At 39.6% G+C, this 20,018-nt stretch overlaps 1 protein-coding gene across 7 annotated transcripts in view; it reads right to left on the bottom strand.

The window, feature by feature from the left end:
• Nucleotides 1-20,018, bottom strand: part of CADPS (calcium dependent secretion activator) — a 483,917-nt gene that overhangs the window by 117,208 nt on the left and 346,691 nt on the right. For all 7 annotated transcript variants that reach the window (XM_066596628.1, XM_066596625.1, XM_066596629.1 and 4 more), the window contains one exon: nucleotides 8,993-9,099. In XM_066596628.1, coding sequence (XP_066452725.1) covers nucleotides 8,993-9,099 — 107 coding nt within the window. The remainder of the gene's footprint in view (nucleotides 1-8,992; nucleotides 9,100-20,018) is intronic.

Raw genomic sequence — 20,018 nt, forward strand, 5'->3', positions numbered from 1 at the left:
CCATTTCATTCGGTAGTGTCAAAATTTGGGAGATCATCTTGAGTTTCTTCACTGAACAGTTTTTTTTTATTTGCAGAGATCCATCATTTCCAAATAATATTAAACACATCGTATTTTATACAGATTTTTTTTTTAAGTTTTTGAGCTTCTTTTTACAAAAATTCTACAAAATGTAAGGACACCATAGGAGATTAAAAAACGTCAGTGAAGTAACTCAATGTCATGCTCATGGGAAGTAAATTAAAATAGAGAAATTCTTTTGATCAAAGTGCCATTCACATCGTACAGAGCGAAGATGTGAATGTGTTTCAGACGCATGCGTGTTTTTCCATCTTTATTGAGAAAAGCATGCAGAATGAGTGACTTGTCTATTCTTACACACTCGTCTGGGATTCAGACATATTGATAAGTACTAAAAAATCATATATCCTTGAAAATCTGATAGGACCAGAACACAATTTTAATTTTACCTCTAGTAAGTAAGTACCAGCGGGAGCCAGCCAAGGATATGTTAATTTAGTCACATAGCCAAGACCAGATTAAAAACATAAGACTAATAATACATTTCTAATATAAAAATCTACAATCTACAGTAAACTATGCTATATGTTAAAGTGTAACTAAACTTTTAGAAAACTTCTGACATGTCAAAGTGACATATTAGAGGTTTTCATTGGTTAGGTCCAGGTGCTGAGACTAGTGATGAGAGAAGTTTTGAAAAGTTAAGCCTTTAGACAATCTTTTGCCTAAGTATTGAGGACTAGTGTTGAGCGAACCGAACCAGTAGAGCCCTGCTTTGGGTAGAACTTTGCTAAAAACTCAGTTCGATTTTGTGCCTTACCGAAGTTTTAGCAAAGTTCTACCTGGAACAGGTTTCTCCTGGTTCGAATTGTCGACTACTGGTTGAGACCCCAAGACATCACTAAAACTAAGGGGCAAAAGTGCTCTACTGAGCATTTTGTATAGTGACTCTTTGTGGCTCACTATTTAAGCGGTGTACTGGCTCAATAGAAAGTCTATGAGTCTGCCCACCATCCGCCAATCACATCTGAAAGAGCATTGGATGTCTGTCTCTTTGTTTTAGCAATCAGTGGGGCTCTCAGCACTCAGACCCTCACCAATCAAAAATTCTGACATGTAATTGTGACATATCAGAAGTTTTCTGAAAGTTTTAAATTGTGTTATATATAATCATATAATTTGCCAAATTCATTTTAAGCCCGTTTTATTTTTCATTATGTTTTTAAACCCATCACATTCATAATCACTTACCTTGTAAAGAATGAATATGTGTAAAATTAGACCTGCTAGAATCTTCTGCTTCTGTCTATCAGTGAAGCATCTTAAACTCTACTAATGTGAGTAATATGGATATAGTATTGATATTGAATTAGACAACTATAAACTCTTGTACTAATATTCCTTTAATCCCAAATCCAAAAATCTAGCAAGACCAGGTCAACAGAGTTGGCTAATAACCCATAACTTTAATAAAATATGGTCCAGCTCAGTTCTCTCCATTGTTTTAATTCAGTTGTGCCTTTTTTAACCTAAAATATTTGCAATCAAAAGTGTTTTTTGACTGTGAAAAAGTATTCTATGGACAGGAAATGGGTTAAAATAAAAATCAACAAGCAATATTAAGCTCCTTAGGGCGCAGTCGGATGAGCATGTTTTAGGTCCGTGGCAAATTAACGCTTCTAAAAGAACAAATGGGTTCTTATAGAAGCATTCATATGCGAGGAATTTGCGGTGTAAAACGTTGCGCACCTAAAAAAGATAGAACATGCACTATCTGTGGTGCATGCCGGCAGGAGTTTCCATTGACGCCTATTTGCTATGGGGATTCTCTGTAATAATCCCCATAACAAACAACAATGCAGGGGTGTCGCTAGGCGTGAGACTAGGAGGGACGGGTCCCGCTAGCCCCGCCCACTTTCTCTGTGCTACAGGGAAATTCTTAGAGATTTCAGAGAGAGACAGCACTGCTATGGGGGGTTTCCCCATTGCTCCGCTCCATCTCTTTCTGCTCTGGGGGAATCCCAAAGCCCTGTGTGGCTTCTTCTCAAAGCGCAGCTACTCCAGTGAACGGACAAACTTTCATGCTCTGCGCCTATGAAACTTTGCCCAGTTGCGCGTTTTCTGCAGCGTGCTTTTTGCGTGCATATAGGTAGACAAAAAAATATGCTCGTCTGACTGCACCCTTAAATGGCCCCCTGGTCTAGCACAGCCACTACGTTCCCTGCTGCTTTGATCTTTGAAAAGGGTCAAGTTCTACCATTCACTGTATACAAGACTGCTCAATCAAATACTGACATGACATTAATGTCAGTTTTATCACTGAAGCCTGTGACCGACTGAGTAGTCATGTATACAATGAATGAACCATAATGAATGGTACATGACTGCTTCAGAATCTTCAAGAATTGGCGCAGCAGGGAGCAGGGCTCTTGCACTAGACCAGGAGGCCAATTAATAGGTGAGTATGTCTTATTCTTTATTTTAACTTTAACTGAAGTAAAACATACCTTTAACTTACTGCCCATCTTGCCTGGGTCATATGGCCACTGGTTTTAGGCCATCTTCAGACAGGCTGGAAATGCTGCAGAATTTCCAATGGAAAAATCGCCGTGGAAATAGTTCAGCATTTACAGTATAAACCATGTGGAGGGGATTTAAAAAAATCTCTCTCACATGATGCGGGAAATTTCCACAATGGATCCACAGCACGTCTATTTAGGCTGTCGATTTATGTTGCGGAATTCAACCCTAGAAATACAAGAGTGAAGTCCTGCAGCAGATCCATATTTAAAAACGAGGCAAAATCTGCACCATATTTGGCCACTGCAGATTTGGTGCGTATTTGTTTTGATTTTCTTTCTGCTGCTGAAGGCCCAGAGCAAATAGACCATTTGTCAAGATAGCCTTAAAGTTCCAATGATGGATACAATATTCACCATAATTGGAACCAATGTTACCTATTCTGGAGGACTTTTATAGGCTGAATGAACTGATTCCCTGCCTAATATAAATATTAATCTAGACAAAGAATAAATCCCCCAATTTGTGCTCTACTCTGCCTAATTTTTTTATTCAGTCAGTGAGCCCTGTGGATGCTAGATTTGGGAAGTAAAAAAGGAAAATCTACATTTTCAGATTTTCACAGACATTGGCTTATAGAAACCAAACTTCCTAAATTAAAACTTTTGGTTTCCAAAAACATATAGATCAACTGAATTGATGTTGTTGCTTATGAAAATGACAATCAGGATTTTTCAAACAGTTATCAAAGGCTAGAATCAGACATACAGTTTTTCTGGCACATTTTGAAGTCAAAGCTAGGAGTGAATCGAAAAAGAAGGAAAAGCATAAAGGGAAGACATATACTTTTCCATTATTCTGCATCATTTGTGTGGCTCACAAAAATGACAAGCGTGATTACAGCTTTAGGCCACGGTCAGACGAGCGGTTTTTTATGTGTGTCTATGTGCACCAAAAAAATTGCGTCTTTTAAAAACATTGGGTTCACATGTCTGTTTTTTACAGCCGCAAAATACTCCCACCAGCAAAAGATAGGACATACGTAAAAGACAGAAGTGACACGGAATGAGGAGACTTCTGGAGGGGTCCATTAATCCCGCGGGGAGTGCCCTCATTACTGAACACTGTCAGCACTGTCACAGTGTTCAGTGATGAGGGGTCTGCTGCGGGGACTAAAAAGAATCCCCTGTCACAGTTGTCATCCCATTGCTTTCAATGGGGCTGGCGATACTGCCGCCCTATTGAAAGCAATGGGCTGAAGGCAACCCCTGCAGCAATTATTTTCAGGATGGGGAGGTGAGTGTGTGGGGGTTTGAAAAATAAGCCCTACCCGAAAATCATCCTTAGCTGTTAAATTTTTTTTTAACTCACCTAATAGCGCTGTCCAGCTTCAGTCAATGAATGGCTGAGCAGTGCATCTGATTGGCTGAGCGCTGTGACCAATTACAGGCAGCACTCAACTGTCATCAATGGCTGAGCGCTGTCTCTGATTGGTCACAGTGCTGTGTCAATCAGAGACAGTGCTTTCTGAAGGCAGGGGTTTTTCAATCCCCGACCACCAGAATACAAATGAAGTCTAACGGGGATGGGTAGAAGAGCCAGACAGCACTTCTAGGTGAGTTAATTTTTTTAACTGTGACATCTGTGGCAGAGGAGCGCGATGCCATTCCATTGAAGGCAACCCCTGCAGCAATGATTTTCAGGGATGGCCTTGAAATATAAGTCCTGTGACAGCTGTGGCAGGGAATTCCTTCATCCCGAATCCTCTGCCATAGCTGTTACAGTTTTTGCAGAGGTGTGCATCTTTTCCCTATGTTTTCAATGGAGCCGGAGCTGCTGCCGCTGGCCTCATTGAAGACAAGGTGAAGCCCCTGGATGTGACAGCATCCAGGGGTTTCACATTCAAGGGATCTCCTGCTGCAGCTATCACAGCTGCAGCAGGGGATAGCGATTTGCTCCCATTGCTTTCAATGGGGTGCCAGTAGCGCTTGCCCTTCGAAAGCAATGGGATAGCATTGCAGTCCTCTGCCACAGCTGTGACAGCTGTGGCATGGGATTCTTTCATCCCGTCTGCAGTCCCCTCATCACTGAACACTGTGACAGTGCTGTCACAGTATTCAGTAATGAGGAGACCTTCGTGGAGTAGCTGTGCTTCTACAAGCACAGCTGCTCCACACACACGTAAAAAATAGCACAGAACTTTGTTCATGAGCATTTTGCACATCCTTGGAGCGCATTTTTTTTTTGCGCACATAGGTGCGCAAAAAGAACGCTCGCCTGTCTGAGCCCTGAAGTGGATTATACTGGCTAAACAGGTTTCATTAATAGACTTTGAACTAGAAAGTTACTGGTTTCTATAAAATTCTTGTCACCACCTGATCTAAATTGTGTAATTGAAAAAACAAACAACTGAAATTAATGACACCCAAATATTGACTATTTTAGAACATGTATCTTGTTTTTTTAAGTCTTCTGTTTGACAATGGAGAAGAAAAAGCAGCCTAAAATGTTAGCCATAGAAAACATTCTGTGGATTCAAACCTTAGTGCTCAAAAATAAAATACATAAACGCCAAAAAAAGATTTTGTGCACTTTTGTTCTAAGCGCATGCGGTTTGTGGTTCAACCTGATGAATCGTGAGCTTGGGTGTTAGATTTTCATGCTGCCACAAAATACTATTGAGTTAATTAATGTGGGATGTCAAGGGCCTGTGATAGGAATGTTGAAATATTTTGACAATTCTAATCTGGTTTTGAAGATTATATATGGTTATTTTTGACCTGATATCAAATGAGAGCTATCAAGATTAACAAATATATAAGACTTAATGTCACCTGTGTATGGAGAAGAAGAATACTAATCATCATTTCCACGTGAACATATTTTAAACCACCTAACAAATGTTCAGTATTTTGAAAAATCTTGGCCTTGGTTCTGTTGGGCAGAACAATCTTATGTGTGAGAAGCATCATTGTTCACCAGCAAGTCTTTGTATAAATATAAATGTTGCAACAGGTGAATCATGTCATGACCTAGCCACATACGTAAAACACCACAGTACTGGGAATTAAAAACGAATGTGTGTATGGCCATACAAACGACCATCTTTGTGTCTGGCATGATATGTAGATCTCAATACAGGATTATGTAACCCCTGGGTCTTGGTTAAAGTGAATATGTGTATTTTATTCTATATGTACTCCTGAGGAGAGGGATTGGTTTTATTGTTTCAGCTAAATATATTGAGAGACCAATAATATTCTGGCCCTTGGATTTTGAATTTCATCTTCTTCTACTGGCTCAGAGCTATCCTGGACATCTCAGGGGTGCAAGGGTATGAGACATTTTACTCCCTCTACATAAGTTCCTATGCCTACTAGTGAATTGCCAACCATACCTGACCATCTGTATTGCCTGTAAGGTCTGCTCTTGAGCACTCTGTCTGTTTAGCTCCCTTTATACTTAGGCATTTCATAAGACCATTGTGTGTAGAGGCTGCTGACGCCCAGTGGGGGCCGGCACATTCTTCTGGTGGAACAACTATTGTGGTTGGATTTATTGTTTTGATTGGATCCGGTGTGGCATCAATGGATGCCACACAATCGGTGGGTGATTACCACATTACTCTTGTGTACTGCTCCTGATCCCTGGTGCCTTAGAGGGATTTTTTTCTAATCTTATTCCTTTATTTATGCTATGACTTCAGCATAAAATGTGTAGTAAATTATAGAACCTTGTGAATAAAAATGTACTTTAATAATAATAAGAGAGAAGACTCTTGGCCCTGACTCTTGGATTTGGTGTCAATATGACCATGACAAGGGATTAACTGAGAGTCAATTTATGATTATAATCATTGTATAGGGTACAGTCAATTTTTATAGACATGGGGAAGAGTACAAATGACTGTGTCAGAAAGTCTGGTATACTTCTTTTATGGAGGGATTCAGAGGGCATGCACAGCATCACAATAAGTGGATGCTGTGAAAATTATATGGTTATAACTGATAAAAAAGGAAAATATAGACGCTACAAACTGATCATTTTTTTCAGTGCACTGCAGTATTATAAACAAATGTGTATGGGAAGCAAAAGTCTGACCAAAATTTTAAGTAGAATTGTATTTTGATTTACATTACATTTATATATCAAAGTAATTATCTCACTTGGGCTTTAAGAATCATATATACATGTAATACATTTATTTAGGCAGTATTTAATATCAAGGATTCTATTATATTCGGCAAATTTCAAATAGGATAATTAAAAATTCTGCAAACAAGCTGATTAGTATATATATATATATATATAATTTTTAGTCTATCTTTTCTTGCAACGTCTAACAATCACCTAGCAAATGGAGTGCTTAAGTTTAATTTTAGAAAGAAAAACACATACGATTACTTATAAAATGATTACCAACTAACATATTTTTATGTAGTCAGATATTCCCTATATATGTTGACTTGCTAAATCTAAAAACGATAAGCAGTACATTTCTATATTGCTTTACTAGACTATAATAAGAAATACTAAAAAATATCGCTATCTTTTCTATGCTGAAGTCATTTCGGAAAAAAAGGAATTTGTGATTAATGAACAGAATGACATTTCGATTCTCAGGAAATACATGTTCTGTTTGGTAACACGATTAATTTAGTCCTAATATTTTTTTTACATTTATTTTTCAGTTATGTCACATATTTGTCATAATATGGCATAGCAAGTACACTGAGTGATATTTCAAAATGAAATTTAATAATCGCTTTCTGTAGCTAGCTATGAAAATGTGTAAATGATTAAATAGACATTGAAATGAAACAGCACTATGTATAACTTTTAATAATTTGTATTGTATAGTTTAACCAATACAAAAATGTTTTGTTAATTAAAACTAATTGAAGAGCCATTGCCAATGGTCAAAAACCACACATTTCCAATTACACATAAAATATTTATGTTATTAATATTATGTTTACACTAGAAATTATGGTAAAAATTTTACAAATTAAATATTTTTATAATCATTTTTTTTATGTACACTATAAAAGTTCAACATTATGTGAAAAAAAAATTATCTTTAAAATCCAGTGGAGAGGTCAAAATTCCTACATTAAATACATGTATTCATAAAATCTACTCTTCAAATTGTTTTATACCATTAACTGATTAGAAATGTTTTTTTTTTTAAAAATGTAAAAAATTGAAAAACAAATTGAAAGACATAAAATATAGTAGTAAGCAGTTTATGGTCAATGTGAAACTACCAATACAACACTATTTTACAGATTCGTTAAATAGTATATATGATGATCTTGGCTGAAGACATTATTGTCATTGTTGAATTATAGCAGGTTGACTTCAAACTGATGTGGGTAAAACAGGAGGATTAGGAAAGAATAAACAAAGACTGGGTTGTGCTAGGGAACAGCTGCAATGCTTGTATAATACGCCCATTGCCGCATGCATGGATTAGATTACCACTACACATGTCGATTGTGTGGGGCAACTAAGTTTCACAGGCAGTCTAAGTGGTCTGGCTGCTACACTACTTATATTACAACTACAAAGGAAGCAAAAAAGGATAAAATCCCATCAAAAACATGAAGGACATGCACAAGATATGAGAGCAGGTGACTCAGTTTGTTGAGCTTAACCACATACCTCTTTTCCCTGTCAGGATCATCCAAGATAGAAAGAACAGTGAAAAAACAGGGAGGAAATTTAAATATGCAAATCAGGCATTAGTTGGGTCTTTTGGACTGTGCATTAGGATCATGGTAGTGAATAGTGATAGAAAAGCTATCATCTTGTTTCAAATGTCATCATAAACCATTTCCATATTTCAAAAATATCATGACATTTTAACAAAAAAGGCAGAAATAAAATATATCATGTGTGGGGAAAAATATTGAGCTTTCAAAATGTTGAGATTTCAAACTAAGATGTGGGGGGAATTGATAGAAAAAATATTGGAGGTGATGATGCATAAGAATATTAAATAAATATGTACATCGGGAATTGTACTATGAGTTCAGATGATTAAGATAACCAACATCGAAGTTTTATACTAGTTTTCTAAACTTAGTAGACATTTACCCAAACTTTGATATTAAATATTGCTGTTTATGAATGTTTAATTTCAAAGACTTAAAAGAAAAAAAATCTAAAACACAAGAAAGCGCCCATCTATCTTAGAAAAAAAATAAAAAGTACTGTTTTAAAAAATGTGAACAGTTGATGAATTTAATTTTTCAAGAAAATTACAAATTGAAATATTAGACTATTCCCTTAGCTTTGTTGTTATTCAGTTCAAATTACCAAAATTCACTTTTATCCTCATAGTGAATTCCTGATTTAAAATCCATTTACAACCGTCTTAAGAGAACTCTGAAGATCTTTATGTTCTAGAGACAGCTCCAGAAACTGATCATTCACAAAAATATCTCACCTCGGCATGATGTTCTTCATTTTGCTGGAGTACTTCAATGACAAGCTCTGCCAGTCTTATTGTGTCTTCTAACTTTTTGGCAGGAGTTACTAAGCGACCTACGTTTTCTGAAGTACAAGAAGATGAATTAGAACTTCAGTTCTTGGGATGTGTGTTGCTATTTCTCTTGTTAGTCAATTTCCAGGATATTTGACAACTGTTAAATATCATGCAAGATTTCAAAAATAGGCTACAAATTAATAAAGAATATTAAAGAAACCATAAATTCACAATTACTGTATTTGTTAACTTACATAAACAGTGCTCCAGCGTTCTATTCTTCCTTGTGAAAAATGATATTTGCCCACAAATACGTAATAGTTTATATTTTTAATAAACTCTTGTACCTAGAATTGTACATACTGTATCTGTGTATATAGATTGGTTTTTGCATCTTTGTTAATATTGATTTACCAAGTTGGATGTTTTTTAGGAATCACTTTTGGTTTATAAGACATCTGTAGAGCAGAATATCCACTATACTGCAGGTATAATGTGGTTTTAACATAATATTAAAGGGGTTATGTGAGAATGTAGATTAGGGTGACTTTACACGGTATAAGTATTGGCTGAAAAATCGTTCAAATGATCAACAGTTATCCCTTGCAAACGTGGGACTCAACAAGACTACTGAGCGAGAAATTACTCAGTAATTTCTAATAGTTCTTGCTCATTGTACACAGGCAGTCTTCATCTTGCAATGACTGACTGCTCACAGTGGTTGGAGGCAAGAGGCCAGAAGAGATCTCCAGCATACTCTGCCTTTATTTATTGAATGGCTACTGCTCCTGTGTGAATGTACAGGGGTGATAAGTCTTTGGATGACTGTTGGGCAATTATGCCTCCAACAGTTGTCCCGTGTAAAGCCACCCTTACTGACTTGAGCAGGGGTGTGCTGTAATATCAGACATTATTGATGGACAAGAGTGATGCATTGGACACTTCCTTATCTCAAACCCTTCCCATACATGACATATTTAGTGTTCAAAATGTAACTGTGATCGTCCTATTGCTTCTTTGCTGGTTCCAAATAGTAAACCTGTGCTTGTCTTAATGATATTTTTACAGTTCATCAGCTATATTCAAGGCAGCTATTTTAATAGCTGATGTAATGCTTAAAGGTCACAGATAGGGTTATCCTTAAAAGGTTAAGGATTAAAGAAAACCCCAATTCAGTCCCGGTCCAGCGGTGCCGACATCTACACTTCTGATTCACATCCAGCAATGAGTCATGGGGTATACTTTCTTCATTCTCTCACTGTTGGTGATGTCATTGCAAAAGGGCTGGCTGATTGGCTCATTTCAATAACTAAGCTCAGTCTCTGAATCTTCAGTGACAGAGAAGGGGGCTGGCTTAGGTATTGAAATAATTTAGCCAGCCAACCCCTATAATGAGGTCATCAACAGCAAGAGGGGGAAAGCAAATGGAGGTGCTAGAATTGCTGGACCTGGAATGAATCATGTAAGTTTGTTCTCTTCCTAACAACTCTTATAAAGAACATTGCTGCCTGAGGCCTTAGTCACACGGGCGTTTTTTCACGCGATTTGTGCATCGCATGACGGATGCGCATGCGCAAATCGCGTGACCGGCGCCCAAAAATCGCCCGAAAATCTGCTCCTAGCCGCGTTTCATTAGAAACGGACCGGAGCTGTCCAGCGCATTGCATTCAATGGAGCCGGCAATACAGCGGCTCCATTGAATGCAAGCGCTGCGGGCGAATGTGGGATGAATTGTCGGGGAGGGGTAAATATATAACCCCTTCCCTGCAATGCATCCTTAAATGTGAAAAAATTAAAAAAAAAGGATGTACTCACCAGCTCCCGGCAGCTGGAGATCCCGGTGGCCGGCCTGCAGTGGGTGTGAAGGAGGTGTGACTCAGACTTGCCCCTGATTGGCTCAGCGCTGAGCCAATCAGAAGCAAGTCTCAGTCACACCCATTCATGAATTCATGAATGGGTGTGACTGAGATCAGCCTCTGATTGGCTCAGGCTGAGCCAATCAGGGGCCAGTCTGAGTCACACCCCTTCACACCCACTGCAGGCCGGCCGCCGGGATCTCCAGCTGCCGGGAGCTGGTGAGTACATCTTTTTTTTAATTTTTTCACATTTAAGGATGCATTGCAGGGAAGGGCTTATATATTTAACCCCTCCCCGACAATTCATCCCGCGCACGCCGGCAGCCCATTGCTTTCAATGGAGTCGGCTGTATTGCCGCTCCATTGAATTCAATGGGCAAACATCGTTCTTCTCTGCCACAGCTGTTACAGCTGTGGCAGAGAAGAATGATTTGTCTTCTCTATGTTCTCAATGGGGTCGGCGCTGCTGCCGCCGGCCCCATTGAGCGCATATAGAGAAGAGAACAGGAATCGCAGATCGCAGATAGGTGCGATCTGCGATTTCTGTTCTCTAATTTATCGGACGAGCGCATAAAAAGCGCTCATGTGTCCGATACCATTACAAAGCAATGGTTTTAAAAAATCGCCGGACGCATGCGCATGCGCAAATCGCGGCAATAAACGCCCGTGTGACTAAGCCCTAAAGTAGCTAACCAGAATTCATCATTCACACCTGAAAAAGTGCTGAAAAAAATAAAGAGCAAAACTTGCAGTTTTTTATAAGGGAAATAAAGGCCACAATTTTGCTAGTAAAGACCTTGTATAGTAATTTTATAAATAATTATTTTCAATCAAAATATCAACTATTAGAACAATATGTTTTCTTTTTAATTACAAAAAGTTGTGTTACTTTATAAATACTTCGCTTTACAAATGTTGTATTTATTTACATCATTCAGATTCAGAACTAAATTCTGAATTCTATTGGTTTAGAACTAAATTCTGAATTCTATTGGTTTAGAACTAAATTCTGAATTCTATTGGTTTAGAATTAAATTCTGAATTCTGCTGGTTTCCTGTTACCGTGGCGCTATATTGTGGGAGATCAGAAGACAATCAGAGCTAAACTGTAAGGACACATGTCTGACAGCATAAAATATCTGTTTTTCAGGGCAACCAAAAAATGTTTTGACTATGTATAGAAATTAAGAACTTTTCTATGAACAATATGTTCTCTTCGATTCTGCATTATTGATCCCAAATGTGGCTCAATTATTAATGATGACCAGAACTTATTAGTAAGTTTAACATTTGCACTGCTAGAAACATCAAATGAATGAGCATTTATTCATGTGTGTGTGTGAGTACTGTAATCTCTATCCCCGCCCCATATAGTACATAATTTTGTTCAATGATTTTAGGCAAATGTACTATAGAACACAACTGGGGACAAATAGTGCAAAGGAAAAGTGGAGGAGTTTCCCATGACAACCAATCAGATTCAATCTAATTCTCATGAATCTGATTAGCTGTTATGAGCAACTTCTCAATTTTTTGTCTTCAACAGTTTTTATAATAAAAAAGTCAGTTGGCATTGAAACATATTAACATTTAACAGCTGGAGCACTGATATATCAAAAACATAGGAAATCGATTAAGAAAACAGTTGAAACTTTATTTAAAACTCATAAACATTAACATCATCATGCAGAATGTTATGTTATAACAATGTTATTTTGTGCTGACATTCAGATTGGAAAATGCTGCTGGTGCCGGACAGATCTAGACAGAAATGGACATATCGAGAGGAAGTGCTTGGAAGCTGATGTTGAGACTAAGCTATGTTAACCCTTAAAGATCTGGAAGGAGACATCAAGGCATCGTAATGCATTGTGAGTTCTTCCAGTGCTAAAGGGGTTAAGGGAGAAGAGGGTAGGGGAAGTGAGACTAGGCTAGACAAATCAAATTAAGTAAAGCCAATACAGTACTTGGAATTGGTCTAGGCATGCCTTTGAGCCTTTGATTTAACATGTTATCCTGGGTTTGACTGGGTGGAGGCACAGGTGATGGCTTTGGTTTAGGCCGATGAACTGGTCATGCATGGCAGAGAAAAGAGTACAAAGTAAGGAGGAGTGAGAATATACACAAAGATGACAGGACCAAGCGTGTCAACGAAAAGACAGTGGAGGTGGCAAAATAAACAAAATAGCAGATTACCTATGCAATCTCTAATTACATAACAAAATGCTATGTAGTAACAAACTACAACTAGTCATACTCAAACGCCACAAAACGTATAGGGGTGAATTTATGAAACCATTTGACCAACTTGTTATAATAAACGTTTCTGTAACCCTCAGTATCAGAGTTACAACATCCTTTGTACATAACTGGTTTTCATAAATGTCCCTCATGGTTTCTTCTGAAGGGGTAGGAAGCTGGAACTAGATGGAGTGATATAGTTGTCATCGGAGATGTAACTATATCGCTGTGAACGTCATTGTGAATGTTGACACTTGTGCCATTCACAATAAATCTTACAACACAGACAAACAAATATTTGTTGTACTGGGACATCTAAGACGAATTAATGAGTCATAAGCTACCACGTACATGTTCGTGAGACTGTAATAACTGGGCTTGGCTATTGGAAAGAGGAATTCCCGCTAAACAGAGCCCCATGTCTGAAGCTAATAATCTCTTTCCAAAGCAGGTATCATTTCCAATTTCTTACACTGGACACTCATATACAACTTGGCATAGAACACTTAGTTGGTTATAATATGGTATTTCAGTGGAGTATTAGGCTGACAAAGCCAGTAACCCATTGTTTCCAACCTTCAGCACAGTCTATCTTGTAAAATGAATGTAGCAACAGAATATATGGGCGCAGCCTGTGAAGAATCAAACCTGAAAATTCCAGTGTCCCAAGAAGTAGCTATTCTCACTGAGATATTGAGTTTGCTGGACAGCTTTTTGTTGAGCCAACGACCTAGGCCTTTGCCTTTTAGAAATCCTTGATTTTTCTGCTATGATTGCCTAATTAGCTCCACCTCAGGATTCCTAGAAAAGACCGATCCTTCCACTTCCTCCTTGTGAGATTCTTGTGTTTATGCCTTAGGCTAGCTTACTACTTTTTCTGCTGCAATCCTCTTGGATAACTGCTACTGATCACTGGCTAAGTATTGACTATGCTTCTGTCTTACCAACATTATTGTTTATTTCTATGTATTGAACTCTGGCTGATTACTGGCCGTGCTTTGTATAATCCCACTATTGTTGATACCGGTGTACTGAACTCTGGCTTTTCCTTGACCTCTGCCTGATACTACCCTGAATTGTTAGGATACGTCCCCATGGTGAATTTTGGCATGGAATGCACACAAAGGTCCATATCAAAATCTACTTCTAATACATGTCCACTTTATTTGATTGGAATGCTGCATTACCATCTTCATGTCATGGATTTCATATCTGTGCTGCAGAAAAAGGGGTAGTGATCTGTCACTTCTTAATGTGGATCCGCATGGAATCAGCTTCAGAAATTCCACATGCAGATTTTTCTCATTGACAAGGGCTAAGTCAGTGTGCACATCCACTGCAAAATTCATGGTAGAATTTTGCAGTGGGTCTGCAGTTTTAGAGATGAAATGCAGGTCGGATTCTGCCATGTGAACATACGCTTGGAGCAAATAAAGTCTGATGCTGACCAAGCCCATTACAAAGGTGTTGTCTATAGTGGTGATCATTGTTGGACTGTTGGGTGAGGAAACAATTCGGAACATTGGCTTCCTCTACTGGACCTTAAGGGCACATTACTGAACTAGAAGCTGGGCCCACCAGACAATCCTCTTGCATGTAGTGAGACAGTCTGACACTGGTGGTACTGCTATGGTACAATACTGCTATGGTAGAGAACTTGGGCAGTAAGTAATCAAGAATAGAGAGTGTTTGACATAGTGGAATGTGCTACAATTAGAGATGAGCGAGCACCAAAATGCTCAGGTGCTCGTTACTCGAGTCGAACTTTCAGTGATGCTCGAGAGTTCGTTTCGAGTAACGAACCCCATTGAAGTCAATGGGTGACTCGAGCATTTTTGTATATCGCCGATGCTCGCTAAGGTTTTCATTTGTGAAAACCTGGGAAATTCAAGAAAGTGATGGGAACGACACAGAAACAGATAGGGCAGGCGAGGGGCTACATGTTGGGCTGCATCTCAAGTTCCCAGGTCCCACTATTAAGCCACAATAGTGGCAAGAGTGAGACCCCCCCACCCGCACTGTCAGCATAAAGATCGTTCTCCTCTGCCACAGCTGTAACAGCTGTGGCAGAGAAGAACGATGTTAGCCCATTGAATTCAATGGAGCCGGCAATACAGCCGGCTCCATTGAAAGCAATGGGCTGCCGGCGATCGCGGGATGAATTGTCGGGAAGGGCTTAAATATATAATATATAAGCCCTTCCCTGCAATTCATCCAGAAATGTGTAAAAAATAAAAAAATATATACTCACCTTGTCCCGGCAGAACGATGTTAGCCCATTGAATTCAATGGAGCCGGCAATACAGCTGGCTCCATTGAAAACAATGGGCTGCCGGCGATCATGGGATGAATTGTCGGGAATGGGTTAAATATATAATCCCTTCCCTGCAATTAATCCAGAAATGTGTAAAAATAAAAAATATATATATACTCACCTTGTCCCGGCAGACGGAGTTCGGCGCGGCCAGCGGCAGTCCTCCTGAACTGCTCTGAACAGCTGTGAGTAGTATTCAGCAGCCGGGGATTTAAAATCCCCGCCTGCTGAATGAGCTGCCTCTAATTGGTCACAGCCTGACCAATCAGAGGCAGATCTCACTCACACACCCATTCATGAATTTATGAATGGGTGAGTGACTGCTGCCTCTCATTGGCTCAGCGGGACCAATCAGATGAGAGGCAGCAGTCACTCACCCATTCATGAATTCATGAATGGGTGTGCGAGTGAGATCTGCCTCTGATTGGTCAGGCTGTGACCAATTAGAGGCAGCTCATTCAGCAGGCGAGGATTTTAAATCCCCGGCTGCTGAATACTACTCACAGCTGTTCAGAGCAGTTCAGGAGGACTGCCGCTGGCCGCGCTGAACTCCGTCTGCCGGGACCAGGTGAGTATATATAATTTTTTTATTTTTACACATTTCTGGATGAATTGCAGGGAAGGGCTTATATATTTAAGCCCTTCCCGACAATTCATCCCGCGCTCGCCGGCAGCCCATTGCTTTCAATGGAGCCGGCTGTATTGCCGGCTCCATTGAATTCAATGGTCAGTGCTCGTTTAATCGAGACGAGTACCGCGTGGTGCTCGTCTCGAGTAACGAGCATCTCGAGCACCCTAATACTCGAACGAGCATCAAGCTCGGACGAGTATGTTCGCTCATCTCTAGCTACAATTCAAAGCATCCAACCAATGTGAGCTCTTATTTTCCCCATACAAGTGTAAACTAAGATGTGACCAGTTGCATTAGGTTACATCATATTTATGCACAAAGTATCAAGTTAACATATACAAATGTTATAGAAATGCAATCTAAGTATTAGGTCTCATTATTAGGGATATGATTATATTTTGGACATTACATAGGGATTGAATGCAAGCACCATGCATCAAAGTGGCACCATCTATATCCTCAAATGAAAATACTGAAGTATGCAGAATTTTTTTGCTGTGCAGTCCACATTAATAAAATTGAAATGTCCTCTATCAGATGCAATATATTGGACTACACTATGCCTTACAAGAACAGTTTTCAGCGTATTTGGATTCTGATATATAGCATACCACATGGAACTGGACCACAATATGGTGTGTAACATGGTTCTGTTTTGTGCATTGCATTTCAGACAAAAATACACGGTGTCATATTGATCATATAAACTCACAGTTGATTAAAGTATGACTTGTACACAAGATCATACCATACGTTTAGGATGTATGGTTCTGTAATATGGTGCCCAGTGCCCACACAAATCTATAGGTCTATACTTCTTCCATGTGCCTCAAATATCATAGGAAAGCATACAAGGGTTTTTCTATGGATTCATGTGAAATCCATGATTTAAAAAAATTGTCTCATGTTCCATCAAACGATGTATTACAGAAGGAATAAAGTACCTCATGGAGGAACCATACGGCCGCACTCAAAGAACTCAATTTAGTAGTGACTCCATATGTAGACCCATAAAGAAAAAAATGAAGCATTTACACGGAACAATTACATTGTGTTACAAGGGTATATTTTCCGGGGTAAAAATGAGTGTTCTTGCCTACATTAAGGGTGCTGAATCAAAATACAGAAACTAAAATTGTTTGTCAGGCAAGATAATGAAGTTAGAAGCATCGTAAGATAGTAGGATATTCAATATTGTACCCTTTTGTTACAGTGGATTGACAATTAAACCCAAGAGCCTCATTTATCAAAGCTATTAAAAAAATGCTGTGACTTATCAGGTGAGCATGGTGAAAGATTTCACCAAGACATATGTGCAATTGAAAAACGGTAAGTATGAATGCAGACTGATTACTGCTGGAATATTCCAAAGGAGAACACTAGCATACATAACAGAAGTAAGTGACTTATAAGAAGAAACATTGCATCTAAACTCCCATACGACTTCTCGAAGTTCTTTGTTCTGCCACCTGGTGATCTTATGTCCTGCTTATAAGTGTATGTTACCCTATTCAGGATTTACTGCTTATAGTACACTTTAAAAACATGTAATCGCAATTATATCACCACTTCTTTATTCTACTGTTAGGGCTCCCACTCACTGGCGTTTTTTTCTCCACTGCTATGCGATTCTAAAGTTAAAGTCTCACATCGCAGTGCGAGAAAAACGCAGGCAGATATCCCAAAATTGCTGGGATATCGCTGCGACATCGCCAGTCTTTTAATTGAGGCCAGCGGCAGCAGCGCTAGCCCCATTGAAAAGATATGGAGAATGCCGCTGACTTCTGCCACAGCTGTGGCAGAGGTCTGCGGCATGCTATCCCATTGCTTTCAATGGGATCGGCACTGCTGCCGATCCCATTGAAAGCAGTGGTTTCTGACAAGCCCTGCAGAATGATTATCGGAGAAGGGCTTGAAATATAAGCCCTTCCCCGATAATCATAAAAAAGTGGTTAAAAAAATAATTAAAAAGTTACTCACCTCTCCTGCTGTCAGCCGCGTCCTCCGGCTGGCTCCCCGGCACTGCTACTGAGCTCTTTCAGCAGACGGGGATTTAAAATTCCCCGCCTCCTGAAAGGGCTGTGCAGATTGGCTGAGGGCTCAGCCAATAGCAGCTACTGCTTAGCTATTGGCTGAGCGCTCAGCCAATGACAGATAGCTCTTAGCTATTCGTTCATGAATAGATAAGACATTGCTATTCATGAATGAATAGCTAAGAGCTATCTGCCATTGGCTGAGCGCTCAGCCAATAGCTAAGCAGTAGCTGCTATTGGCTGAGCCCTCAGCCAATTTGCGCAGCCCTTTCAGGAAGCGGGTATTTTTAAATTCCCGTCTGCTGAAAGAGCTCAGTAGCAGTGCCAGGGAGCCAGCCGGAGGACGCGGCTGACAGCAGGAGAGGTGAGTAACTTTTTTATTATTTTTTTAACCACTTTTTTATGATTATCAGGGAAGGGCTTATATTTCAAGCCCTTCTCCGATAATCATTCTGCAGGGCTTGTCAGAAACCACTGCTTTCAATGGGATCGGCAGCAGTGCCGATCCCATTGAAAGCAATGGGATAGCATGCCGCTGACTTCTGCCACAGCTGTGACAGCTGTCACAGCTGTGACAGAGGGTTCCTTCATCCCTGCGGTCCCCGATCCCCGTGGTGATGAAGGAAACTCCTGCCACAGCTGTGACAGCTGTCACAGCTGTGGCAGAAGTCCACGGCATTCTCCATATCTTTTCAATGGGGCTAGCGCTGCTGCCGCTGGCCCCAATTAGAAGACCGTCGCAGCGATATCGCTGCAATTTCTCGCACTGCTCTGTGAGAGTTTTCACTTACTCTCGCAGCACAGTGGAGAAAAAAACGCCAGTGGGTGGGAGCCCTTATGGTTATTGTTTGTAAATCTGTTTCTGACAGTCAAAATATGAGAACAAACTTTGGAATCAGCACCAAAAACTCCGTAAGAAACACAAAACATTTGTCCAGAAAAAATAAAACATTTTTTTTTTGTAAGACTTAGGCCTCATGTCTATGGGCGGATCAGATTCCGCATGTGGATTTCTGCAGCGGGAAACCTGTAGAAACCATTTGTGAGAGATTGCGGAAGTAATGGTTTTTCCACATGGATCAGCCGCATGGAAAAAAATTCGCAAGCCCACCTCCCTAATTGATTTTAACCTTCAAATCTGCAGTGCATCCACAATTGTATTCTATTCTCCGCACCCATTGACTTCTATTGAGGCTGTCCGCACCGAATCCGCACTGAAATTGAGCATGCTGAGATTTCTTTTTCGCACCAAACGGTCCACAAATCGAATCCACATGCTTAAATTCACTTACGAATGGCAATGCTTCCCAATGGGCACTTTGAATTGCGTATTGTCCGCACGGTGACCTGTGCTGATTCCACAAATCAAATCCACCCATGGACATTGGGCCTAACTGTTTAGATTCTCACGATCAAGCGTCAGCCTAAATGATAATAATTTTGTGATAAAAGGACCCTAACTTGAGGCTGTTGTTGGATCCTAATGCAAAATCTGTTAAAGGGACCCCCACCCCACCTACAATGCTTCATTCATCTACATCATACATGCATTTGTATATCATTCATAGTACTGGTTTCCTTATATGCAGAAGAGAGACGTAATGGGCTCCCAAAGGTTTAGGGGCTCAAGTAAGATCACACCCTCTATACCCTCTATAGTTATGCCCCTACTCATATCTATCTCACATCTATCTATTTCTCATATCTATCTATCTTCGATCTATCTCTCAGAGAGAGATATCTATCTCCCTCATCTCTCCATCTATCTCTCTATATCTATCTATCTCCCTCATCTCTCCATCTATCTCATATCTATCTCCCTCATCTCTCCATCTATCTCATATCTATCTATCTATCTAGTATATATATATATATATATATATATATATATCCACCCATTTATCTATCTATC

The sequence above is a fragment of the Eleutherodactylus coqui genome, chromosome 3 (genome assembly GCF_035609145.1).
Source record: "Eleutherodactylus coqui strain aEleCoq1 chromosome 3, aEleCoq1.hap1, whole genome shotgun sequence".
Taxonomy (NCBI): Eukaryota; Metazoa; Chordata; class Amphibia; order Anura; family Eleutherodactylidae; genus Eleutherodactylus; species Eleutherodactylus coqui.